Raw genomic sequence first — 23,378 nt, 5'->3', positions numbered from 1 at the left:
ATTTGTTTATTTTTTGTGTTTTTGATTGATGATTGGTGTGAAATCTTCTATTTGTGTGACTCTAGTCGAATCGTCTTCATCATAATCATCAGCACAATCATCTCTCAATATTATTATAATGTGACTTTACCTTTTCTGTTTCTTTTCATTTTTACCTGTTGTCTACCTTATATGATTTGTTGCTCATTCTGGATATTGGATGTCTTACTGTCAGGAGCGAGATTATATCGTTGCGATCAGAGCGTGACAAGTTGGCTTTGGAAGCAAATTTTGCTAAAGAGAGACTTGATAGGTTTATGAAGGAGTTTGAAAATCAGGTGATCATCTCTCTCTCTCTCTCCTCCTGGCCCTCCCACAAGAAAAATCCCATTTGTTATCTTTCAGACCTGGTGTAGCATGTAATGCCTGATGTGGGGAGTTTCATGTGATGTATGATATACCAGAGAAGGGAAGCCAATGGCATTTTAGGTAGAAATGTGGAGTTTTCGCAGTTAGTAGTTGACTACCAACGGAAGCTGCGTGAAAGTTCTGAATCTTTGCATGCTGCTGAGGAGCTTTCTAGGAAACTGACTATGGAGGTGAAAATTTCATCAGCGTATCTGTTGAGTTTGATCTACTATGATTTTACTCACGTTACATTTTGTAACTCAATAGGTATCTATTCTAAAGCGTGAAAAGGAAATGCTATTAAATGCTGAGGAGAGAGCCTGCAATGAAGTGCGTAGTTTGTCGGAGAGGGTGTATCGTGTCCAGGTTGGGATTGTGGCAATTTGAGTTTTTAAATTAAATGTAGTGTTTGTTCTTATATAATTATTTGCAGGCTAGTTTGGACACTGTTCAGAGTGCCGAGGAAGTTCGTGAGGTAGTTCATCTTTTTTAATTTATTTGTACTGGGTTTTTTTTTTTTTTTGCATAAATGGGGCAGGGTGAACATGTAGTAACTCGTTATATGAGTTTGGTTCTTCTTGGGACTACAGGAGGCAAGAGTTGCTGGGAGGAGAAAACAGGAGGAGTATATAAAGCAAGTTGAGGTTTGTTTTCCCATATTTGTTGATCATTACATTGTTGATTGATACTTATTGGCTACTTTAGTTTTTTCTCATTCAGCTGCTCCTTTTATATAGATGCTGACTTTTAGATTTCCACTTATTGGCATTGCATGGTTGTTGCTTGGAATTATCATCACTATGATCATCTTTTTCTCGAATGTTAATTTTATTTTCATTCCCATGCCCTAATTTCAAGTGAATTTGTTGCAATCCAAAATTCTTGATAATAAAGAATTGAACTTCACTATACGTTTTGTTCTCAAATGGCTCTCTCTCAGAGGGAATGGGCTGAGGCTAAGAAAGAGCTGCAGGAAGAACGGGACAATGTTCGAACCCTCACACTAGACCGTGAGCAGACTATAAAAAATGCTATGAGACAGGTTGAAGAAATGGGAAAAGAGTTAGCTAAGGCTTTGCATGCTGTTGCAGCTGCTGAATCCAGAGCTGCTGTTGCTGAGGTCTTTATTTCCTTTTATTTTTTACTTTTGAAACCTCACTGCGTAATAGCAATGCATTATTGCATTTGTGTTGTTCTTACTATTATTATTATTTAAAATTTTAGTTCGCTGTTGCTTTTGTGCCCTATCAGTTATTGCCATTTACACCTTTGGTTTGATCACTCAGGTGAAACTATCTGATGTGGAGAGAAAAATCAGATCTTCAGGTGCTAAGGTAATTTCTTATATATTTCGCTTTATGTTTTAATGTATTATTTTACGGATAGTTTTCCTCCAAATTGGGTCCTCTTAACCCAGTCTATAAATTTTTCATGTGTCCCTTAAGCTTGTAAGAAGTATATGCTTTTTTAATAGGATTAAAAGAGGTTTGTTAAAAGGCATGTGCTTCTCATATTTTAAGGGACACAAGGGAATTTTATTGATTGGGTTGGAGAAAGTTTCTCGAAAATTGTGTCCTTATTTTATCATCTGACTTTGCATCCTGAAGCATTCTTTGCCTTGCGCTTATAGTGTGTGTCTATACATATACATTTTCTTTTTATGTTCTCTTTGGCTATTAGTGTAGATTTTGTATACGTAAATTCAATAAAAGCGCAAAGGTTGCAACCCAAGTACGCATGACATATACAAGAGAACACCCAAACTAGATCAAGAACAACGAAAGAGAGCACAAAAATCTACGAAGTTGTAGCTATGTACTCGTATTCTCGCAATATTTGAATCTTTGAGCATTTATTTCTCTCCAAATGCATCATATCAAGCAAGAAGGGAATGCATTCCACACAATGTTTAAATCATTCCGTCAAAATCTTTGTTTCCAGCATGCCAAGAGCTCCAACACCCGTCCGGAGATAACCCACTCTACTCCAAACATCTAAAACACCATATTCCACAACTCTCTCACAATATCAATGTGAAGAAGGTCATTTGGAGTTTTCCCACCATTTTTACATATGCAATACCAATCCATCACTATCATGTGACACTCGTGAGGATTTTCCATGGTGATAATTTTTCTAGGGATGTTGTCTAAGTGAAGAAAGCCACCCTCAAGTGAGCCTTAGACCTCCAGTTGCTCTTTGACGGTAAAGAGGATTCAACGTTGTGGAGGACTTTGTAAAATGTTTTGACCTTGAAAGATAGCCTTTTCGAAGGATTCCAACAGAACTTATCTTTCTCTCCCCGACCCAACCTAACAGTTAACAAAACATTGAAAAGCGGGGATTCAGAATCCAACTCCCAATCATGCACAAGTTTGAAAAAATTCATGTCCCAATGCACTCTGTGATTTTGAGCGACAATGTGATCAGCCCCTAAAGATTCCTTGTCCCTTGCAATGCAAAATAACTCCAAAAAAGGTTTGCTTTAAAAAACGATCCCCACTCCAAACGTCATGCCCGAACCTGGTCCGAGTGCCATTGCCCACCTCGAGACTAACAGAACTACAGAAGGCATCCCAACTAATATGTTTTCAAAAGACTCACCCCATATGGCATGATAACAACATAGAGCACCAACCACCCACCTGCCTGTCTACCATATTTTTTCACAACTATTTGTCTCTAATAAGCATTTCTCTCCACAACTTATCCCCATAACCATTTCTCTCCACAACTTATCCATTTGTCAGTTTGAGATGAATTGTTCAACTGCAAAAGCAGATTTGGTTCTTATTTAGTATTGAAACATTCTTAGTATTGAGCATCTTGGCAAACACATTGAAAACTTCTAGGACCAAGGATAATATTGGATGTCACCCAATCCCGGTCCCTGGTATCAGATTTTCGTAACGATGGTTCCAACCATTGGTTGAGATTGAAGAGAGGGTTAGCATGCCAGACACGTGGGCTGTTGGCTCTTTAAAGTTGCCTTAATTGAAGCTTGAAATAAAGAGATTGACGTTGCCTTAAAAAAAAAAATTCAACTGTGTTCTTTTAATTTTGTTCTGTCTTTCCTTTGTCTGTGGATGCAGGATGTTGAGATGGATGGTGGGAGTGAGCCTTTGTCTTTCGCAAGGGATGATGTTAGTCTTTTTCATTATCTAATTTATCTTTGTCTAGTTCTTTTAGGGATGTACAACTATTGTTTGTCTGACTTGCTAAAACTCAACTGGTGGTCCTTCATGAAGTTGAATTAAATTTATTCGATGTTCTTGGGTTTGCTTCTTAATGTGTTTTTTTTTTTTTTTTCTTTTTTTTGGGGGGGGATTTGGGTGGGGTGGGTTGTTTTTGGTTTGAAAAGTGTGATGATGTGACGTAAATATGAAAATTATTTATATGTTTTTAGGGTGTTTTGTGTTTTGGGTCTTTTTGTAATATTTTTGTTTTGAGAATAGAAAACAAAAAGACACAAGATAAAAAGATTAACAAATATAGCCCTTGTTCTTTTCTTATTTGCCTTTTTAATTTGAAGGTTGTTTTGTCTTGTAATTTATAAACTTATCCCCTACATCTGTTCTTCCAGTTCATCTCATTGAAGGCATCTCTTTCTCTTTTAATTTTTATGTTTTCCCTTATAAATCACCACTTTCCCCAGGAGCATAAGCTGATAGGAAAGGAGACCCTAGGTCGTCTTTTTGGTTTGTCCTTGTGATGAAAGCTTTGGGTAGAAGTATTTCTGTTGTTGTGTGTGGAGGGCTGTTGGCTGGTTTCTCTTTGGGCAATGCTGGTGGGTGTGTTTTCTCTCACCTTCTTTTTGCTGATGATATGCTGATCTTCTATGGTGTTCTTTTGTGTTGTCTGGTGCGTTCGAGGTTGGGGGAATGTTTCGTGTCACACCAGATTTGAGGTGAAAGATGACTCCAAGATTAGATTTTGGCATGATCAGTGGTGTGGGAATGTGGCCTTTAAGGAAGCCTTTTTAGATTTATTTGGTACAGCCTGCACAAAGAATGTCTTTGTTGCTATGTTATATATTTGACTCTATTTAGGAACTTAATTGCTAGATAGATGTTCTTTGAAACATTAGGGAGTTAACTATGAATTTAATTGCCAGATCATTTTTTAGCATTTAATTGAGATATTTTTATGATTAGCTATCTGGAATGCACTGCTCTAATTCTTTTAAAGTGATGTTGTAGTTACTGGAGGACAGCCATGCCCTTGATTTATTTTTGTCACATTTGAGATTTCTTCCATGTCATCACATCTTTCTTCTGTGAATATGTGCCTGTTTGTCTGAAACTTTAGTTGAATTTGCTCTAGGTTATTGCGGAACTGCGTGTGGCAAAGGAAGAGATTGAAAAACTGAAAGTGGAAGCACAGGCTAACAAGGATCACATGCAGCAGGTGTTTATTGTACTTCTTGGAAGTGTTCAATTTTTTTAATGCCTAGTAAACTAATAAATTAATTACATTTTAATTTGCAGTATAAGAGTATTGCAGAGGTGAATGAAGATGCGTTGAAACAGATGGAATGTGCCCATGAGACCTTTAAGATTGAGGTATTGTGGTGTTATGTAAATTTTGATGTATTGGTTTTTAAATTTTATAATAATTTTATCTGCTATTTGTTTACTTTTCCAAATATTATATACAGGCAGACAAACTAAAGAAATCACTAGAAGTTGAGCTGCTTTCCCTTAGAGAGAGGGTATCTGAACTTGAACATGAATCTAGTTTTAAATCAGAAGAAGTGGCTTCTGCAACTGCAGGGAAAGAGGAGGCTCTTGCTTCTGCTTTGGCAGAAATAACAAATCTAAAGGAGGAAACTTTGGTTAAGACGTGAGTGTTTTTTATGCATATATTCTGAAATTGACTATCCCACTTCGTGTCTCATATTTGTTGCATATAGTTCCCAAATTGTACAAATGGAAATTCAAATTTCTGCTTTGAAAGAAGACTTGGAGAAGGAGCATCAGCGATGGCGTGCTGCTCAAGCTAATTATGAAAGACAGGTTACTTGTTTTCCTTTTCAACTTGGATATATACACATTATATATACATGTCAGCCACACTAGATATAAGTGTATATGTATATTTATTTTTTTATAGGTACCATATATAAATGTATAGTAGCACATATATATCTATAAATAGGCTTAGGATGAATGGTGAGGTTGTGATTTACGATTTGTGCATTGTGAGAGAAGCAAACAGCAAAGCCCAATTTGTATGTATGTTGAGGAATTGTAATAATCACTTTGTTCTTGGTTCTACTGACACATATTTGTTAGTCAGGCTCAAATTTGATCCTGGCCATGTTGCGTTGAAAAGATACTTGTATTTTGTTCCCCTCATTAATTTCAAGTTATCTATTTTGTTTCAGAAGATGAATGTTAATGGGCCATCTTATTCTTGAGCTTTTACTGTCCATTAGGAAGGACATATCACATCTGTGCTTATTTTAATGCATAAGATTAGCCTCATATTTTAGATGTTGCTAATCTTTCCTATATTGCGCAGGTCGTCCTCCAGTCTGAGACTATTCAGGAGTTAACAAAAACATCACAAACCTTGGCTGCGCTCCAGGAGGAAGCATCTGAGTTGCGTAAAGTAGCGGATGCTCACAAAAGTGTTAATGTATGTTTCTAATTCTGTACTTCTTTTTCTGATGTTTTCTTATTTTGGTTATGTTGGCATCTTAGTTATTTTTTGGGATTTCAATTTTTCTTTTTAGTTCTATGAAATACATGACTGAAATTGGCTAAGGCCATAGATCTGGACATATCGTTTGGAGCCTAATGTTGGCTTCCCAATGACCTTACTCGTTTAGTGCTGATCTCTATATTTTGAGGTCCATATATGTGGCATTGTAATATCCTTGGTATTGTTATTTTAAAACATTACATGGTCTTTAAGATGATGAAGAAAGATGTGATGGTTCGGGGTCTCCTTCCTCTTTACTGGATGGTATTAGTTTCTCAGCTTCTCCAGCCGTTGACAAGGAAGAAGACAGATTGACTGGTTTGATCCAATCTCAACAGTGGCCGGATGGTTTTGGTCCGTCTGGGGAGATTTTTGTGTGGGACCAGGGAAAGGAGAGCTTCGAAATTTAGAAAGCTCTGTTAACTATGGTGTGTCCTCTCGGAGAAGGAAGGGCAAGACTCCAGTGTAGTAGCGCTCCGCGTGGGTTTTGAGGGCTTTTGGTTTGTGGGTGTTGCTTTGGGGTGTTAGTTTGAGAGATTACGGTTTGTTGGGTTTATCAGGTTTCTTTTGTGGGTTTGCTTTGGCTTTCCTATGTATACTACCTGTGTACTTAGGGGCGCCTCACGATTTTTTCTTCAATAAAACTCCTTATTACTTATCAAAAAAAAAAAAAATACATGATGAAGCCTAATGAATTGAAATGTTGACCCTAGAGACATGCATGAGTTGACAATGTAATATCAACTTCATGAACTCATTCATTCTTCTAAACTCATTGTGCAACGCTGTAGAAATTGGTTTGCCGCTGATACATAGTTTTGGGCTAGCTGCATTACTGATAGGATGCCATTGCCAAACGATAAAAAAGGGGGAAAAATTCTTGGGATGGAATTGCAGGTTTTATGATTGACACTGCCATTAGGTACACGTTTTGGTGCTAAATTTGTGATCTTGGTAGTTTAGCCAATATTGGGTTTGTTTGATAAAACTATTTAGAGGGTGGTTTTTGCTTTTTGGTTGAAAATGTTTTATGATGTGACATAAATGTGAAAGTAATTTTGTGTTTGGAATTGTTTGTTAATGCTTTTGTTTTTTTTTTTTTGCTAAAAAGCAAAAAGCTTCCCCGTAAAAGTGTTGTCAAACAAGGCCATTATTGTTATTAGTAGTGTCCATTGTTACTTTGTGTGCGTTACGTATTTGAATCTTTATTTAAATTGTCTTGACTTCTAAGTTGAGAAGATATGACTATTCTTTTTTGTGCTTTACAGGATGACTTGAAGGTTAAGTGGGAAGTAGGGAAGGCAGTGCTTGAGGAATCAAAGAATGAAGCTGAGAGGAAGTACAAAGAAATCAATGAACAGGTCAGTGCTCTATGATGTAGTATATACTATATAGTGATACGTTCAACATGTGTGGCTTGAATGGGTGCTCGGGTGCATGGAGCACCATGTACCACTGAATATGTTTGTATACCCATTGGAATGTGATTGAGAGAGTTATTTGAGTGTATTTAGGTATTGTAAGAGTTTTTTACGCCCTTTTGTACTTGCCCTAATTTGATAGAGTGAAAATTTCTAGTTGTTGCTGCCTGTTAGGCTGAACCACTTGTGGGAATCTTTTGATTGTTTTGCTGTATTTTGCCAGAACCCACTATATTTGTCTCCACCTTTAACACAATATTATTATCTCTGTTCTAATTAATTACTTTAATCTGTTTTCTACCTCATTTGTTTACCAATATATATGCACTTTTTTAGTTCCATTATCTGTAGTAGAAGAGGAATTAAAAATAGAATTATAGACCTGTAAGAGCTGAGATTAAAAAACTAGAGCTCTGCACTTTTATGAATTGTCTTTAATTATAATTAATTTTCCGTTGAACCATTTTGGTTCTATTGTGGATAACCTGTTGTCCGGATAAATATATATCAGCTAATCGTCTTTGGATTGAATGTCATGTCTGCCTCCCCCTCCCCTGCCACACACACACAAACATCTATATATATATATATATAGTTACCAAGAATGATGTTCTTGTTTGTGATGTGCCCTTAAGGAAGTAAGGAAAAGGGCATAACTGTAGGACACAATGTATGGAAGAGATATGCGGAAGACAAAGAAGAGCAATTAATTCTTTATCAATCAGTCAACATTAGTCCTAAGTTGCCTTTTCAAATCATAGCATTCAGATCCTTTTTGGTGGGCCAATTATCATGTCAGAGGTGTTTAGGGATTTTGTAGTGGAAGTAGGGTATTATGCTCATTCATCCCAGATCACTAAACCAGGTTTTTGAAGTTACGGTACACCATATAAAAGTTTCTAAACTTTGATATTGCATTAATACCTGGATCCTGAATAGCGTCAAGCTTTCAAGAAGGTCTTGTATTAATTCCTTGTTTGTATATTATATCAGAAGTTTCCGTGTCAGATAAACTATGCAACAATTTCATTCATTCTGCGTATGATATTTGTAGATTCTTTCATATATATATATATATATATATATTTTCTTTTTCTTGTCATGCATTTTGGTAATCCCTTTATCTGGAGCTACATCTATGTCCTTCAGAACAAAATACTGCACGATCGACTTGAGGCTTTGCACATTCAATTGGCAGAGAAGGACCGTAATTCTGTGGGAATTTCTTCTGGTAGCATCGGCACTGATAAACTTCCTGATATTGGTTTACAGAATGTTCTTAATTATCTCCGTAGGTCAAAAGAAATTGTAAGTTTCTTTTGCCTTCCAACTGTTCTCTCTCTCTCTTTCTCTCTCTCACGCACACACACCCATGCGTGCACACACATGTATATGAATTTAACTTACAAATTTTTGGCTTCAACTTCAACAGGCAGAAACAGAAATTTCATTGCTAAAACAGGAAAAAATGCGACTGCAATCACAAGTAAGTTTATCTTAGGTTGTCTTATGTCTTAGGTTTATCTCACAACTTTATATGTTGGTGTCATTTTGTTTGCAGTGCGACTTCTGGCTTAGATTAAGCTGCTATTCTGTTACATAAACATTAACTGTTATCTGGCCTTCTTTTTTTGTTCTGCTATATCATATATATTGCTGGGAACGCTATATTCTTTATCTGTGGAACCTTGTTAATAAAATATCTCTTCTACTGGATTTTGTTTTAGAGTTAAACCACTTCTGATGGACAAAGCCAGATTACAATTTTCTTTTCCGTAAATGGTAGTCTATGCTTCTTCTTTTTACTTTTTAGTAGAATTTAGAATGTTCATGTGCCTAATCAAATGCATTTGTTAGTAATATTTCGTGACAGTTTTATCCATATACTGACATCTGGAGCTCTTTGGACTTGGAGGATCTTGTAGGATCAGTCAACTGAACTACACTAAGCATTAATCTAACTATTTGGGTCAATTGCGTGGTTCCTTTGACATCGCATACTCTAGATAGTGCAATTACTCATTCATTCTATTATTTTTCGGCGCCACCTCAACCTTCTCAGAAATCAATTCATTCATTATCCCATCTTTTATAGTGTTACTATGCATCCATCTTGACATCCACATGTATGCTCCACTCATTTTATTGACATGATTCTTAATTCCCTAGCATTATGAACCATACAGATAGTTGGCCATCAAAATTATGTAAAATTTTCCCTTAAATGTGATGGGTATCCTACCATTGCACAATACCCCCGAGGTACATCTCCACTTCTTCACTTTACCCTAACTATATAAGAAATATCCTTCTCACTTTTCCATATTTATGTTGAACCAAGATATTTAAAATGGTCACAATTTGGTATTTCATTATCATCTAATCTTGTTATTCCCTCATACTCGATCTTGGTATCACTTAACCTAAATTATTTAAATTCTAAAGTGGGCCTCCATGGTTTAATTTAGAATTAATCCCACTCCATTTTTGTCATTTAATACTATATTATGTGAAAATAATATACACCAACAGAGCTTGTAATGAATATGTTCAGTATTCATTGTATATTGAGGGTCCGAAGGAAAGAGAAAATAGGGGTGAGTGGTTGGGCTATCATGTGCTTGTGAAGCCAGTCTTTTTGGTTGGCAGCAGCAGGATACTAGGAATTTTGGGAATTCTTTTGACATTTCAACAACAGTTCTTATATTAGTTAGAGTTCCCTCATACATATCTTTGATGACTTTAATGCATTATTCCTGAATGCCCTTTGTTTCTTAGACCGACAACATTTCGTTCCTTGGAACCCTTTCTTACTAATAAAAACTAGTTGAATGTATTTTCTTTATATTTTTCTTCTAGCCGCCTTTGTAAGAAAATGTTTTATATTTGATCATCCTGGCATAATCCTAAATTTATTTTTCAGATATAGTTATTTGATTTATTAACTTTGCTCAATCACCCTCTTCTGAAGTTCCATTGTAAAACTCATGAATAGTATGCCCCGATAATTTGCACACAAATGTATATCCCTTTTATTCTAATAAATTGTGTGGTAAATATCACTTTCTCCACTCGTTAGGTATCATGTCAGAATTACTTGTACTATAAACCTTCTCACCTATATATGTTTGGTATCTATCTATGTATGCATTGATACGTGTGCCTCCATATCTCTGTGTTCATGTTTTGCTGTTGGTAGACAATTTGATTTACTCAGCATCACTTTTGGTTTCTGTGCAGCTTGAGAGTGCTCTCAAGGCAGCAGAGACTGCCCAAGCATCATTGCAAGCGGAGCGTGCAAATTCAAGAACTTTGATCTTCACTGAGGAAGAAATCAAATCTTTACAACTTCAGGTTAGGTTTCATTCAATATAGATGAATCGATCAAATCTTTTCAAGCTAAGATTAAGTTACATTCGTTTTGGAACTTCTGTCTGTAGAATCCTAAGGCAAGTATCTATCTGCTGTTATTGGTTCATACTATTCCTTCTCTTATTTAGCATGTCAGTTTTTTTCTTTCTTGGGAACTCACCCTGGTACACTTTTTTTTTTTTTTCTTAACTATATTTAGCATCCCCTTTTGGTGCTTAAAATATTACAGACATAATTTCATTGTCCTTTTAAAAGTAAGCTGTATTCTCTTAAATGTTTTTGCAGGTTAGAGAAATGAACTTACTTCGTGAAAGTAACATCCAACTCAGAGAAGAAAACAAGCACAATTTTGAGGAGTGCCAGGTATGGCAACAGGGAGTAACTCCCATATTTGAATATCCTCATTTTTTTATTTTTTTTATTTATTTATTTTATGTAATTCATTCATTGATGGTTTTAACTAACTAAAACTTGGTTGTTTTCATTTGGTCTTAGAAATTGCGTGAAGTAACTCAAAAAGCTAGGGTTGAGACTGAAAAACTAGAGAGCCTGCTAAGTGAGAGACAGATTGAGGTGGAAGCTTGTAAGAAAGAAATTGAAATGCAAAAGATTGAGAAAGATCACCTGGAAAAGAGGGTTTGTGAGGTATTACATGTAGGAACAGCATATTTATGTCATTTACACATTATGTCGATATTCTAACATCTGGTTTTTTTTTTTTTTTTTTTTGAAGTTACTTGAAAGGTGTAAAAATATAGATGTGGAAGATTATAATCGTATGAAGGATGATGTTCAACAGATGCAGGTGGGTTAAATTTTTTATCTTAGTAGAGCTTTAAAAAGCTTTTGGTTTATTTTTGGTTCATTAAAGGCTGGTTATCTATAATGTGTACTTAGTTGTTCTCTATTGACATTACATCAAGCATCCTATCCATCGTTTTCTCCACTGTTATTGTCAATTAAGTTATTCTTCTAGTTAATGAACCCATAAATTTTGGTTATATGGAACTATTCTTCGTTCCAATCGTTTTAGTTTCCTCAATCTTGTAGTTTGCTTAGAAACAGTGTTGATAAGCCATAATTTCACGCTTATTTTATTCAGTTGCTCTAGATTTCCATTTTATGATGATTTTGACATGACAAATGCTATGTGGTTTGAGTATGCCACATGCATGATCTTGAAGAAAACTGCAAATTGAAATAAATTGGGACAATGCACTTAATATTCAGTTTATTTTCGTCTCCCTGTTTACTTGGACTGCTATTGATTTAGCTCCGTTAGTGATTAATTTTCCCGAGTTTCTTGTTCTTTTTTCTTTTTCTTCTTAGGCGTTCTCTTGTATACGTCCCGTGTACTAGGGTTGCCCCTCTCTGCGCGTTTTGGTATATACAACATTACTTATCAAAAAAAAAATTTTCTGTTTATTTTATGTTTTCCTATTCATTTGATAACTTTGAGGTCCATGCTTGTTTTATTTAATATGGTTTTCATTTGACTATTACGACGTGTAAGAGTCAGTGTCACTGCTTTTAGGGTTTTCTATAATTTTTAATTTTTTTGCAATGCATCTTTCCTTACTCTTAAAATTTTTGCTCATGTAGTATGTAACACTTGCACTCTATTTCTGCCTTTTGCTTTGAATAGGAGAAACTGAAAGAGAAGGATGCCCAGATAGATGAGCTCAGAAAGCTTCTTTCTGAAAGGCAGGATACAATATCAAAATTAGAGAAAGATCTTTCAAAATGCAAATTGGAACTGAATGAGAAAGAGAAGAGGATAAACGATATCTTGCAAGTTGAGGTACTGTATCATAGTGTTGTTTTCAATAGAAAGATACAGCTATGAGATATCTTTGGCCTCCGCGTAGCTCCTTATTGTGGTTGCCATTTGCAGGCAAGTTCAAAGCTAGACATAGAGAAGCAAAGGAAAGGAACATTTCAGTTGAAGGTTGGTAAAGATTCCTTTTGTCTTCTTGAATGTCAAATTTGTCATCTAATATTAATAATTGCAGATTTGCTTATTTATCCTAATGAATTGAGTATAGGCTCTGGGATCAGATTTACTTTGCCTTTTGTAAGTTGTGTGGCTCCATTCATTTGTTGCCATTCTTTTCTGTCTGCAGAGGAGGGTTGAAGCTCTAGTAAAGGACAAGGAGGAACTGAACAAGGAGAATCAAGCTCTTTCTAGGCAGTTGGAGGAGGTCAGACAAGGTAGTCGACTAGTCTTCTCTTTTTAGATATAAACTAGCCTATAGCGTGGGTTTTTTTTCTCTTCATTATAGTTTAATTTCATTAATTTTTACAAGGAATTGTCTTGGGAAAGAATAGTAGAAATAGAAATATTAATAATGACAAAAAAAAAAAAAAAAGAAAAAGAAAAAACTAATGGAAATGAAGGTGTAAGATGAAAATAGCAATCAATCACTTTTTTGCTGTAAAACTTCCTGATGCCATGCTCTGCAAATTTCTCGCCCACTTAAAGTTTCTCATGCAATTCTGCAATTTTGTTCTCTTTTCTAACTCCGATAGCATTTTCAAATTTGGATTTGGTGAAGTATTGTGGGCGCCTTTTTCTTTTTCTTATACCTTTGGTAAAAAGCTTTGGGAGTTTTATGTCTTCCGAAACGAATTATACAGATGCACATGGCAGCATTGTATGATTCTAGAATAGGTTATAAGTGTTAGGTAATCAATGATCTTTGGCTTAATTTCATAAACAATAAAATACTATAAATTTTTGTAATAAATTAACATACTTCGAGGCATCTTACAAATAAAATAAACCTCTAAGTGAGCAAAATTTGCCTTCCACTTTAACCTTCATGAAATTTAAAGGTCTTTGTCTTCTTACATTAGTGATAGGACCTTGTAGGCTTTTTTGCATTAGTGGTGAGGGGGGACCAGAAGCCCTTTATTTAGTGTGCCAAATTAACTCCACCTATCAAGAGTCATAATTATGAGTTCTTTAATTTTCTCCTACATTAAATTAATCTTATGAATCCATCCATTATAAAATACCAAAAGGCATCTGTTGGAAAACTAAGACTCCATTATGTGGTACATTTAAATAGGAGATTTCTAAAATGAATGAATTGTGTATTAAGCCTTTTAACGTACATGACTTTGGTCATATTGCCCATTTATAAATTCAATGTACACACCATCATGATTTATCATACAATGCATGCGTATTGAACTTTTATGTGATCATTACGGCCACATTTAGTTCTAAATTTCCAACAATAAAAAATATAATATAATTTGAGTCATCCTATGAACACCCCTGGCATGTTAGCTATTTCACTTGTCACAATTTTAGCCTCCCTAAAATGCCAGTTGTAACAATTTTAGCCACCCTAGGATTTACATTCCCTTAGTTTCTGTTATCATATTTTAAATTAGATAGCTATTAGATTTGTAGCACTATTCAGTCATAATGTCTTATTTTTGTTTTTCCAATTTTTCATTGCAGTGAAAAGGTCAATTGGTGATACTAATGGTGAACAGGCCATGAAGGAGGAGAAAGACACCAAGATACAGGTTAATCCAACAATCAACGTTTGCCACCTATTGTGTACGTTGCTTTTCTTTTTATCATATGTTCACTTTTTCTACATTTGCCCAGACTCTAGAGAAACATTTGGAGAGGCAAAGAGAGGAGTTAAGGAAGGAGAAGGAAAGGCGTCTGAAGATTGAGAAGGCAATAAGGGATTCTTATAATAACGTTGAGCAGGTTTTCCTTTTGTTTGTCATTCACTGATTATTTTTCTCTTTAGACATGGGCTACTATGTTGGTTGTTGCACGCTCATAGTTGTCAAACCTCTTAGGCAATGGCCCCTCTCAGTGCTTAGGCATTTTGCTGATTAGCAGGCCCGTCTTTTTTCCTTTTTTTTTTTTCTCTTTGTTGAATCATGCAGTAAGATTGGTGTGTGCTTCATGGGCATTACAATTAATCACAAGATGTAGACACCTGTAGTCAACCTCTTTTAAGAGCACATAAAATTAGGTGCATAGGATGAAAAGAAAGAGCAATAAATTCAGTACATATTAATAAGCTTTTGGTTCTCATAAATTTTCTTATAATCTTGTCTAAACGAGATGCTTGTTTAAAATCAAACTGAAAATGAAGCTGATATTCTTTAACAGAAAAAAAAAAAAAAAAAAAAAAAGGTTAATAGTTGATAACTATCTAAAAAAAATCTTGCTAAATATGTTCTTGGAGGCCCCTTCTATCTATTATGGTTGAGAATGCTCCACTTAGAAGAAAGAAACCGAGTTGGTAAAGGATTAAAATACCAGGGGACACTATGGTTCGACCTAGGTGCAAGCTGTGAGGCACAGCCTTGGTGAAACAAAGTACATAAACTTGCAATAAGTAGGCTATCAATATAACATAATTTGTATTTCAGCTGGCATCTTCAGTAAAAGAATTTTAATGCTTAAAGGCCAAAATAGAAAACATTGCTTCACTGATCAAGAAAGAAAACATTTATAAAAGTGAAGAATAGTGCTAGGTTTAGTGTCCGTCTATGTCAAAGTAGAAACAAGGCTAGAGCTCAATACTTCTGCTTTGGAGTTCTATCTTACTTTTGTCTTGAAGAGTGAAATACTGTTAATTGGTGCATGCTAATGAAGTGCACAAAACTAACAAACAGTGCAGATCCCCATAGTATTATCAGAATTTGGAGATAATAAAATGGTTGCAGACAAAATTATACTAAAAAAGAAAAATCATTTAGTGTATTAAGGAAACCAATTGAGGCTCCACCTAGACTAGCATTTTTATCTGATGAGTGGCTGCAAGTAAAATCTGTTGAATAGATAATCTCGAGAATTGTAAAAATGTGATAATGAGAGTTGGCAAGACTGTTAATTTTCTTCTTCATTGTTTTGTGGTTCAAAAATTATGGTCACCTATGTTTTCTTTTATGTGATTGCTTGGCTTATGCCTAATACATCAGTTGGACTGTGGGCTTGTTGAAATGGGAAATTACATGAACATATAGGGTAGTATGATGTGGAAAGTGGTCCCATTGTGACTTATGTCATCTTTATATGGAGGAAATTCTGTGGCAGGTTTGAAGCTGCTGTTTTTAATACTAGTTTCTTTTCTCTTTTAATTCATTGATATTTCTACTTATCAAAAAAAAAAAAAAATTGATATTTCTAGATTTTGTAAAATTTTGGTGAACTGGTCTTGTATGTGTAAATCCACTTAGTAATCAATTGATCTCCTGTATTTCGTTACTCACTTGCTAATGAGTTTTAGTCTATCTTCTTGTTTGGGGTGGGTGATGCTCAAGAAGGTAAGTGATGTGTATTTAGTTGGAAAGGGTAGATTGGTGTGGATGCAACTCTTTGCCTCGTGTGGATCTGGAGTAGAGATTTCTACTCAAACTTCAAAACTCTACTTTTGAGATTGTTGTATGATAGGATGTTGGCTTATGGTAGAGTCCATCTCTTGAACTTTCATTGTAATATTTAAGTGCACTGTTTGAACACTTTGTGTACGTATAATTCATTAATAAATCACATACCTATCAAAAATAATTATTTTTCATCTTTTCATTTTCAGTATTTCTTTTATGTATTCCCTTGTACTAGAGTTGCGCCTCTTCATGCTTTCCAATGAATTATTACTTTATAAAAAAAATTGTGTCAATTTTGAGAATTTGTTGCAGCTACATTATCTTTTCATTTTGCATATGGCATTGGAGGACACTTTCAAAAAGAAACATTCTTTGCTCTAGAAAGAAAATAGAGGCTACTGAAATTGCTCAGTTTTAAATTCATGGTTGATTGTTTCTCTACAGTTTGATTTCGATTCAACATTACATGTTGTACCAAATTTGATATCTCCTTCTTGCAACCTTAGGATAAAACCAAGTTCATAAATGAACTTGAGATGCATAAGCAGGCGATGAAGCGGCTCTCAGACGAAATTCAAAAGGTTAAGCAAGCAAAAGACAATTTGCCAGAGGTAAATAAGTTAACTATCAATCAAGTATATCTGGTGTGTGTGTGTGTTATTTATTTCTTTGTTGTCATTTGATTTTAGATTGCATTTGTCAGTCTAGAATTTCAATGTTACATCAATGTGTTATACGAGGATCTTGATTTGAGTTGGTCTCTATCTGCCTTCTCCCATATGTGAACACTTTGGTTCCACTCATTCCCTCCAACTTTGCAGTAGTATAGTAGGACCGATTAGGGATTAGTTCAATGTGTAGATAGGATAAATTTTGGAGGGTTCATGAGAATTAGGCCGCTTCCCTTGTCTTTTGGATGAATGGTGTGGTTTAAAAGGCGCTTTCCGATCTATGGTCCCTTGATTGGATGATGCCTTGGTGGATATAGCAAGTATGCGGGGTATGCTGCTTGAGCGTTGTAGGTTGGATGCCTAGCATGAATCAGCCTTCTCTGGTTGCGGCACTATACCTTAGTTAGTTGTGTAAATTCAACTTGTTTGCAATTCAAGTATATTGGTCTTCCATATTTGTCTTGCCAAGGCCATGGTGAAAAAAGTGAGAGTACTCTTAGGGATTTTCTTTGGATAGGCAGTGGGTTGAGCACCAGAGGAATGTTGGTAGCTTGGGACCAAGTGTGCTTGTCTAAGGAGGAGGGCGGTTTAGGCGTAAAGTACGTGGAACAATGGAACAAGGCAGCTATGTTGAAGCATTTACACCCTTGGGGAAACCTTGCCCACCATTTTGAGGTATCCTTCATATTTAGGATTTTGTTGGACAGTCTTTTCAGGCCGTGGCTGTTTAGTCCATGGTTCATTAGATGGTCGTGCAAGCCCATAAATTGCAACGTCTTGATTCCACTTGTTCCTTTCAGTTCTGCAATGTGGTGGCAAGACTGATAGGGGATTTGCCCCAGGTGTAGATAGGGTAAGATTTGTAGGGTTCATACAAATGTATAGGCCCCTTCCCTATTCTTTTGGATAAATGCCGTGGTTTAGAGGGTGCTTTCAAATCTACGGCTATGGGATGAAGCCTTAGTGGATATAGCTAGTGCGCCAGGGATGAGGCTCGGGCATTGTAGGTCTGGGCGTCTTGCATGATGTTAAACTTCTTTAGAAGTGGCACTATACCTTACTATAAAATATAGGGGTGAAAAGACGGTTACTAAATTTCACTAACCGCATCCTCTAGGAGGTTAGCGGTTAGTCGGCGGTTAGCGGTTAGTAAAACATATAAATTACCGCTATAACTGCTTTTTTTTTTAAGTTGGGCCTTTGAGCCAATTTTCAGTTTTGGGCTTTTTTTTTAATTTACCATATTGGGCCAAATTGCTCCAGAAGGAGCCCATATTGAAAAATCTAATATATTTGACTCCAAATTTACATTAATTTACATGTACTTGTACTAAAAAAAAAAAAAAAAAAAAAAATGCAAGTTATACATCATTTAGTTATTTACCAATGTTTTAACAAGGACTTGAATGGAGACTTAAACACAACATATAAATAAAACACCACCAATAATAGTGAAAACACCATCAATCCCCCACCAATTATACATATAAATTATAATTATATGTATAATTATAATTTATAACATATATGGACTTATAAGTTTATAACATACATTGGAACTAAGTCTCTAGGTACTTAATTATTGTATTAGTATGAATTTGTATACTTATGACTTATGTCATATTACATATGTATAATTTGTTATTATATAATCATATGATTTAATCATTAATTGATCATGTGATATAATCATATAAATTATAATGATAATATGTTAATACTTCAATTGTGGTTATAAGTAACACATTGTTTAATCCAATGCCAATTACTTAATTTGATATTATACGAATCACATTATCGTACATTAATAATATGATTAAGTATTTGAATTGTCATTAAATCATATGATTAAGTATTGATCTCATACATTTATATTATTCAATATGCATATATTTATAATTATAATTTATAACATATATGGACTTATAAGTTTATAATATACATTGGAACTAAGTCTTTAGTTACTTAATTATTGTATTAGTATGAACTTGTATACTAATGACTTATATTATACAAGTATAATTTGTTATTATATAATCACATGATTTAATGATCAATTGATCATGTGATATAATCATATAAATTATAGTGATAATACATTAATACTTAAATTGTGATTTAATTCTCTAAAAAAAAAAAATTGTGATTTAATGATCAATTTCATGTTATTATTATTATTATTATTATTATAAAGGCGGTTAATAAGGTTAGCGGTTCGCGGGTGGTTAATAACCATCCACCTTTTCATCCCTATTAAAACATATAAAACATAGGTAGCAGAGTAAAGTCCACCTTGTTTACAATTCAAGTGTATTGTCTTCCATATTTATCTTGTCCAAGGCCATGATCAAACAATTGAAGAATACTCTCAGTACTTTTCTTTGGACGGGCAGAGGATTGAGCACCAAAGGAACTTTGTTAGCTTGGGACCAAGTGTGCTTACATAAGGAGGGCAGTTTAGGTGTAAAGTACATGGAGTAGTAGATGTTGAAGCACTTACGACTTTGTAGAAACCCTGCCCACCCTTTCCCTATTTTGTAGGATCTCTTGTACCTAGGATTTTGGGTTTTCCGGACTCTTAACAGATGGCTAGGGAGAATAGGGTCAATGGTGGTTTCTGTTATAGGTCCTTCATTGGGGAAGACCCTCTTTTTTTTCTTTTTTAATCTCCATATAAAGGACACAGTGACCATAAAATTTTTTTGTTTCAACTTTTATTCTATTACTTGAATTATTGAAGTGACTTTGAGGCAACATATGAGCTATAGGATAAGCTTAGAGAAGTGATCATTTGGTGCATGTCCCTGTCCAGACATCTTCTCTTGTAGTTGTCTTTTTGCAGGAGTTCTTCAATGTCTTCAACTACATGCCTAAGTACAATGCTACCACAATCATAAAAAACTAACGACGTGGTTCATCCTCTGAGAGACTGGTACAGGGAGATTCTTTGAATCAAATGACAACCATAATAGATGTTGGCTCAATCCAAACTATGCAGAACATAATTAATATGAAGCTATGTGACAAGAAATTGATCCCTACCCCTTTTGTCAGGTTATTGCCAATATAATCATAAAAAGCTTAGTTTTCAAGGATTTTATACCAAGCTTCTGATAAACTTTGATTTTCAGCTTGCCTACACTAACTCATTGATATGTTTCTTGCTGGAAAGTATCCCTGATCCCATTGATAATAAAGGGGGACAATATATTTCAATCAGGCTAGTTGCTGAACCATACCACATGGTTCCAGCAACGAGAAAAGCGCCAAAAAAAACAGAAAGAAAGAACAGCAATAATACCCACCTCATACCCAAAAAATATGCCAACGAAGCTAACCATATTGTGGATTTCATTTTCATGTTACCATTTTTATGTTTCATTCCTTTCGAAGTTTATTTGCTCTGGAAGTAGGAAACATCAGTGTCTTTCCCACAACACTCATGATCTAAGCCAGTTAAACATCTACGATTTTATGAGCGATACTTGCATAATCTTGTCATAAAGTATTTTACATTCAGATTCCATATCCTCAATTTAACATTTTATTTTTGTTCCATTTCCCATCTGTTGGAACTGGCTTTTGTTTCCATTTCACTTGAACTTCTAGCTGTTACATTAATCTTTCCCAGGGTGCTTCAGCGGTTCAACTTCTTTCTAGCACTACTGCCCTGGATGATTCTGCTGGTGCCTATGGGTTGGCTGTTGAAAATTTTGAGAGGGCGGCACGTTCAGTTTTCAGTGAGCTTGGAGCCCGTGGTGGTCCCTTGGACACCTCTTTAATTGCAGACACTCCATCAGCAGCTGCTGCAGGTCCTTTAGTTTTATCCTTTTTTTTTATTTTTTATTTTTTATCTCCCACCCCACCTCCCCCTCTATCTTAACTAGTTACACCATTAATTTTCCTGGTTTTAATCCCTGTTTTTGTCTCACTTTTTATCTGCAACTAGTTCTGTTCAAGATGTGAGTTGATATTTCATTGAAGTTTTAATCCCCTTTGCAGGTCCCATAGTCTCCATTCAAGCCCCTAGTTTTGTACCCTCAATGGGACCTGCGACAAGTGGCTTACCAGCTAAAGTAACTGAAGAAAGTGATAAGAGGTTCCCTTTCGCCAAAACCACTGCTGAGACCCGGAGAATAAGTAGAAAGTTGGTCCGGCCCCGGCTTGTCAAATCTGAAGAGCCACAGGGTGATATAGAAATTTCAGAGGTGGAAGGATCTAACATTGTGGGCAAACCTGCACCTCCTAGTGACACAGAAAATCAGGGACATCTTAGTGTACAAACACAACCATTGGCTCGCAAACGTATAGCGTCTTCATCCACTTCTGAGTTGCATGAAGAATCAGTCATCCAAGGAGAAACCAGTTCTGATGTGGCAGCACCTGTGCTGAAGAAGTCCAAAGTTTCAGAACCCCACCAAGAGATTGCTGGAGGACAATTTTCTGCTCCTGTAGAAGAACTTGGAACTCTACCAGGTACTGAAGAATCATTTGGTGGTGGTGAGCTGCCACAAGGTTCAAATGAGGAAGCAATGGATGCCGAGAAGGAAGAGGTTGACACTATTGGGGATAAAGCTGAGGCGGCAAAAGAACAATTAGATGGCATGAGTCAAGATGAATTGCAGAGTGAGAAGAACAATGTTCTAGAAGAGAATTTGGATAGACCAGGTGGATCAGAGATGGTTTCTGATGATGGTCCAAAGGATCAAGCTGAGCAAGAGAACCAGCAGTCAATTTTGGAGTCTGGAAGTGATAGAGAAGAGGGGGAGCTCGTGCCTGATGTTGCAGACCCCGAGGCTGGTGGTGATATTTCCAACACAATGGGGAGCCCAGAAATAGTGGAAGGTCAAGCTGAGCCTGTTGCAACCCCAGTGGCTTCACCGGCTAGGGCTGATGACGAAGCTTTAGTTGGTGCAGCACTGGAGCTTGGTGAGATAAATTCTCTGGAGGGTGTAAATGATGATAAGAATGATGTAACCGAGGAGACTGCCGAGGGTTCTGATAAATCAAATGATGGAAACGACCAAGTAGCAGTTGAGGCTGATCAGGTCACTGAAGATCTCTCTGTTCCAGTCGAGAGTACTTCAGCAAGTGCTGCTGCGGAAGTTGATGTCCCAGAACAAGCGAGTCCTGTCTCAAAACAAGCTAGTTCAACCGTCACTACAGAAGGGGAAGTGGTAAGACAGAAATCCCCTGCAGGTAGCACTTCAACTACTATAAACCTTTCAGAGCGAGCTAGGCAGAATGCTGCCAAAAGATTAGGTGTGGTTTCTTCTCCAGTGGTTAGAGGCCGTGGACGAGCAGTACCACGTGGTCGAGCTGGACGTGGTACGCGTGGTGGGCGTATGGGACGGGGACAATCACCCAGTGAACAAGGTTAAGCTTGGCGCTTTTCGCCCTTTCTTTCCTATTTAAATCTCCTTTTTCGTCGAATGTGATTTAATGTGGTGTCACAATTTTTAGTGTTTGGATTCAGACACTTGAGGAAGATTCTGCCTCTGCATTCTGTTTATAGAACTTATAGTAAATATATGCAGAAGCGTTTATCTATTGATGATTGGAATATGTAAAATCAATTTTGGCATTTTACAAAGTATTATTATTATTATTATTATTATTATTATTGCTGTTTAATATATTGCCCTTTTGTTTAAGATACATAGTCTTGCTATTCCGTGCCACTCAGAGCACCAATTATATTTTTCCAATGATTTGTTCGGGGTGAAGCAGAATTCCCAAGGCAGGTTCTGTCAGTAGTGATATTGCTGTGTTTTCTCAGACGGTCCTTGTGTAGGATTCATTCATAGAACTGGTTCCATTTTCCTTTTACACTTGACCATTTTACTACCGGTAAATTATTCAAACAATTTTTTTTAAAAAAAAATATATCTAAAGGCCAAGTCTTCTTTATCGCAGAGTGTTGACGCTTTTTTGACTTGTTTAGGATCTTGAAATTTTGAATCTTTTCACCTGCGTAGAGCTTATTATTATGCGGAATGTTGATTGTGTTCTTATTGTTAATGTTACTATTTTTTTTTTGCTTTTTATGGGTAAAATGAGAATACATTAGCTGGAGAATGAAAGAGAAGGAAACACAACATACAAAATACAAGGGTAGAAACCCCAACAAAAGTAGAAGCTCGGTCAAAACAGTGCCAAATGATAACAATACAGAAAAGACCAGAAGAAAAATTACGAAAAATCCAGCCCTTGTTTCACCAAGTTTGGGTTACTGTACTCCATTCTTTTGGGGCTGACGCAATGGCTTTTCGCCCTAGCGCATTCGTCCAGACGGCCGCCACCTAACCTTCCACTTCCTTATTCACTTGGTAGAAACAACTGGAAATGGATTCAAAGCTCCGTTCAATAATTTCTTCACTCGCAGGCTAAAAAATGGTACGTGAATGGTGGGGCGGTTTGAGAGCAGAAGTGAGGAGGAACCTGCCGAAGC

At 36.0% G+C, this 23,378-nt stretch overlaps 1 protein-coding gene across 2 annotated transcripts in view; it reads left to right on the top strand.

Annotated features, from left to right (window-relative positions):
* LOC132185610 (nuclear-pore anchor) overlaps positions 1-22,581 on the top strand; it is a 64,921-nt gene extending 42,340 nt beyond the window's left edge. Inside the window, exons 21-48 of one of the 2 annotated variants that reach the window (XM_059599369.1) lie at positions 215-317; positions 444-578; positions 655-753; positions 821-862; positions 978-1,031; positions 1,328-1,507; positions 1,674-1,721; positions 3,480-3,530; positions 4,711-4,794; positions 4,875-4,949; positions 5,045-5,229; positions 5,300-5,402; positions 5,911-6,027; positions 7,362-7,454; positions 8,664-8,822; positions 8,947-9,000; positions 10,755-10,873; positions 11,177-11,249; positions 11,382-11,531; positions 11,620-11,691; positions 12,532-12,687; positions 12,781-12,834; positions 13,010-13,097; positions 14,359-14,426; positions 14,512-14,586; positions 16,763-16,867; positions 20,559-20,739; positions 20,930-22,581. In XM_059599369.1, the coding sequence (XP_059455352.1) occupies positions 215-317; positions 444-578; positions 655-753; positions 821-862; positions 978-1,031; positions 1,328-1,507; positions 1,674-1,721; positions 3,480-3,530; positions 4,711-4,794; positions 4,875-4,949; positions 5,045-5,229; positions 5,300-5,402; positions 5,911-6,027; positions 7,362-7,454; positions 8,664-8,822; positions 8,947-9,000; positions 10,755-10,873; positions 11,177-11,249; positions 11,382-11,531; positions 11,620-11,691; positions 12,532-12,687; positions 12,781-12,834; positions 13,010-13,097; positions 14,359-14,426; positions 14,512-14,586; positions 16,763-16,867; positions 20,559-20,739; positions 20,930-22,308 (4,102 nt within the window). In that variant the 3' untranslated portion in view covers positions 22,309-22,581. Of the gene's footprint in view, positions 1-214; positions 318-443; positions 579-654; positions 754-820; positions 863-977; positions 1,032-1,327; positions 1,508-1,673; positions 1,722-3,479; positions 3,531-4,710; positions 4,795-4,874; positions 4,950-5,044; positions 5,230-5,299; positions 5,403-5,910; positions 6,028-7,361; positions 7,455-8,663; positions 8,823-8,946; positions 9,001-10,754; positions 10,874-11,176; positions 11,250-11,381; positions 11,532-11,619; positions 11,692-12,531; positions 12,688-12,780; positions 12,835-13,009; positions 13,098-14,358; positions 14,427-14,511; positions 14,620-16,762; positions 16,868-20,558; positions 20,740-20,929 lie in introns of both variants that reach the window. The other variant, XM_059599368.1, reaches the window with a different exon arrangement.
* Positions 22,582-23,378: the final 797 nt, after the last annotated feature.

The sequence above is a fragment of the Corylus avellana genome, chromosome ca6 (genome assembly GCF_901000735.1).
Source record: "Corylus avellana chromosome ca6, CavTom2PMs-1.0".
Classification (NCBI taxonomy): domain Eukaryota; kingdom Viridiplantae; phylum Streptophyta; class Magnoliopsida; order Fagales; family Betulaceae; genus Corylus; species Corylus avellana.
Note: the sequence above shows the minus strand (reverse complement) of the source record. Positions and strands in the feature narration are given on the sequence as shown.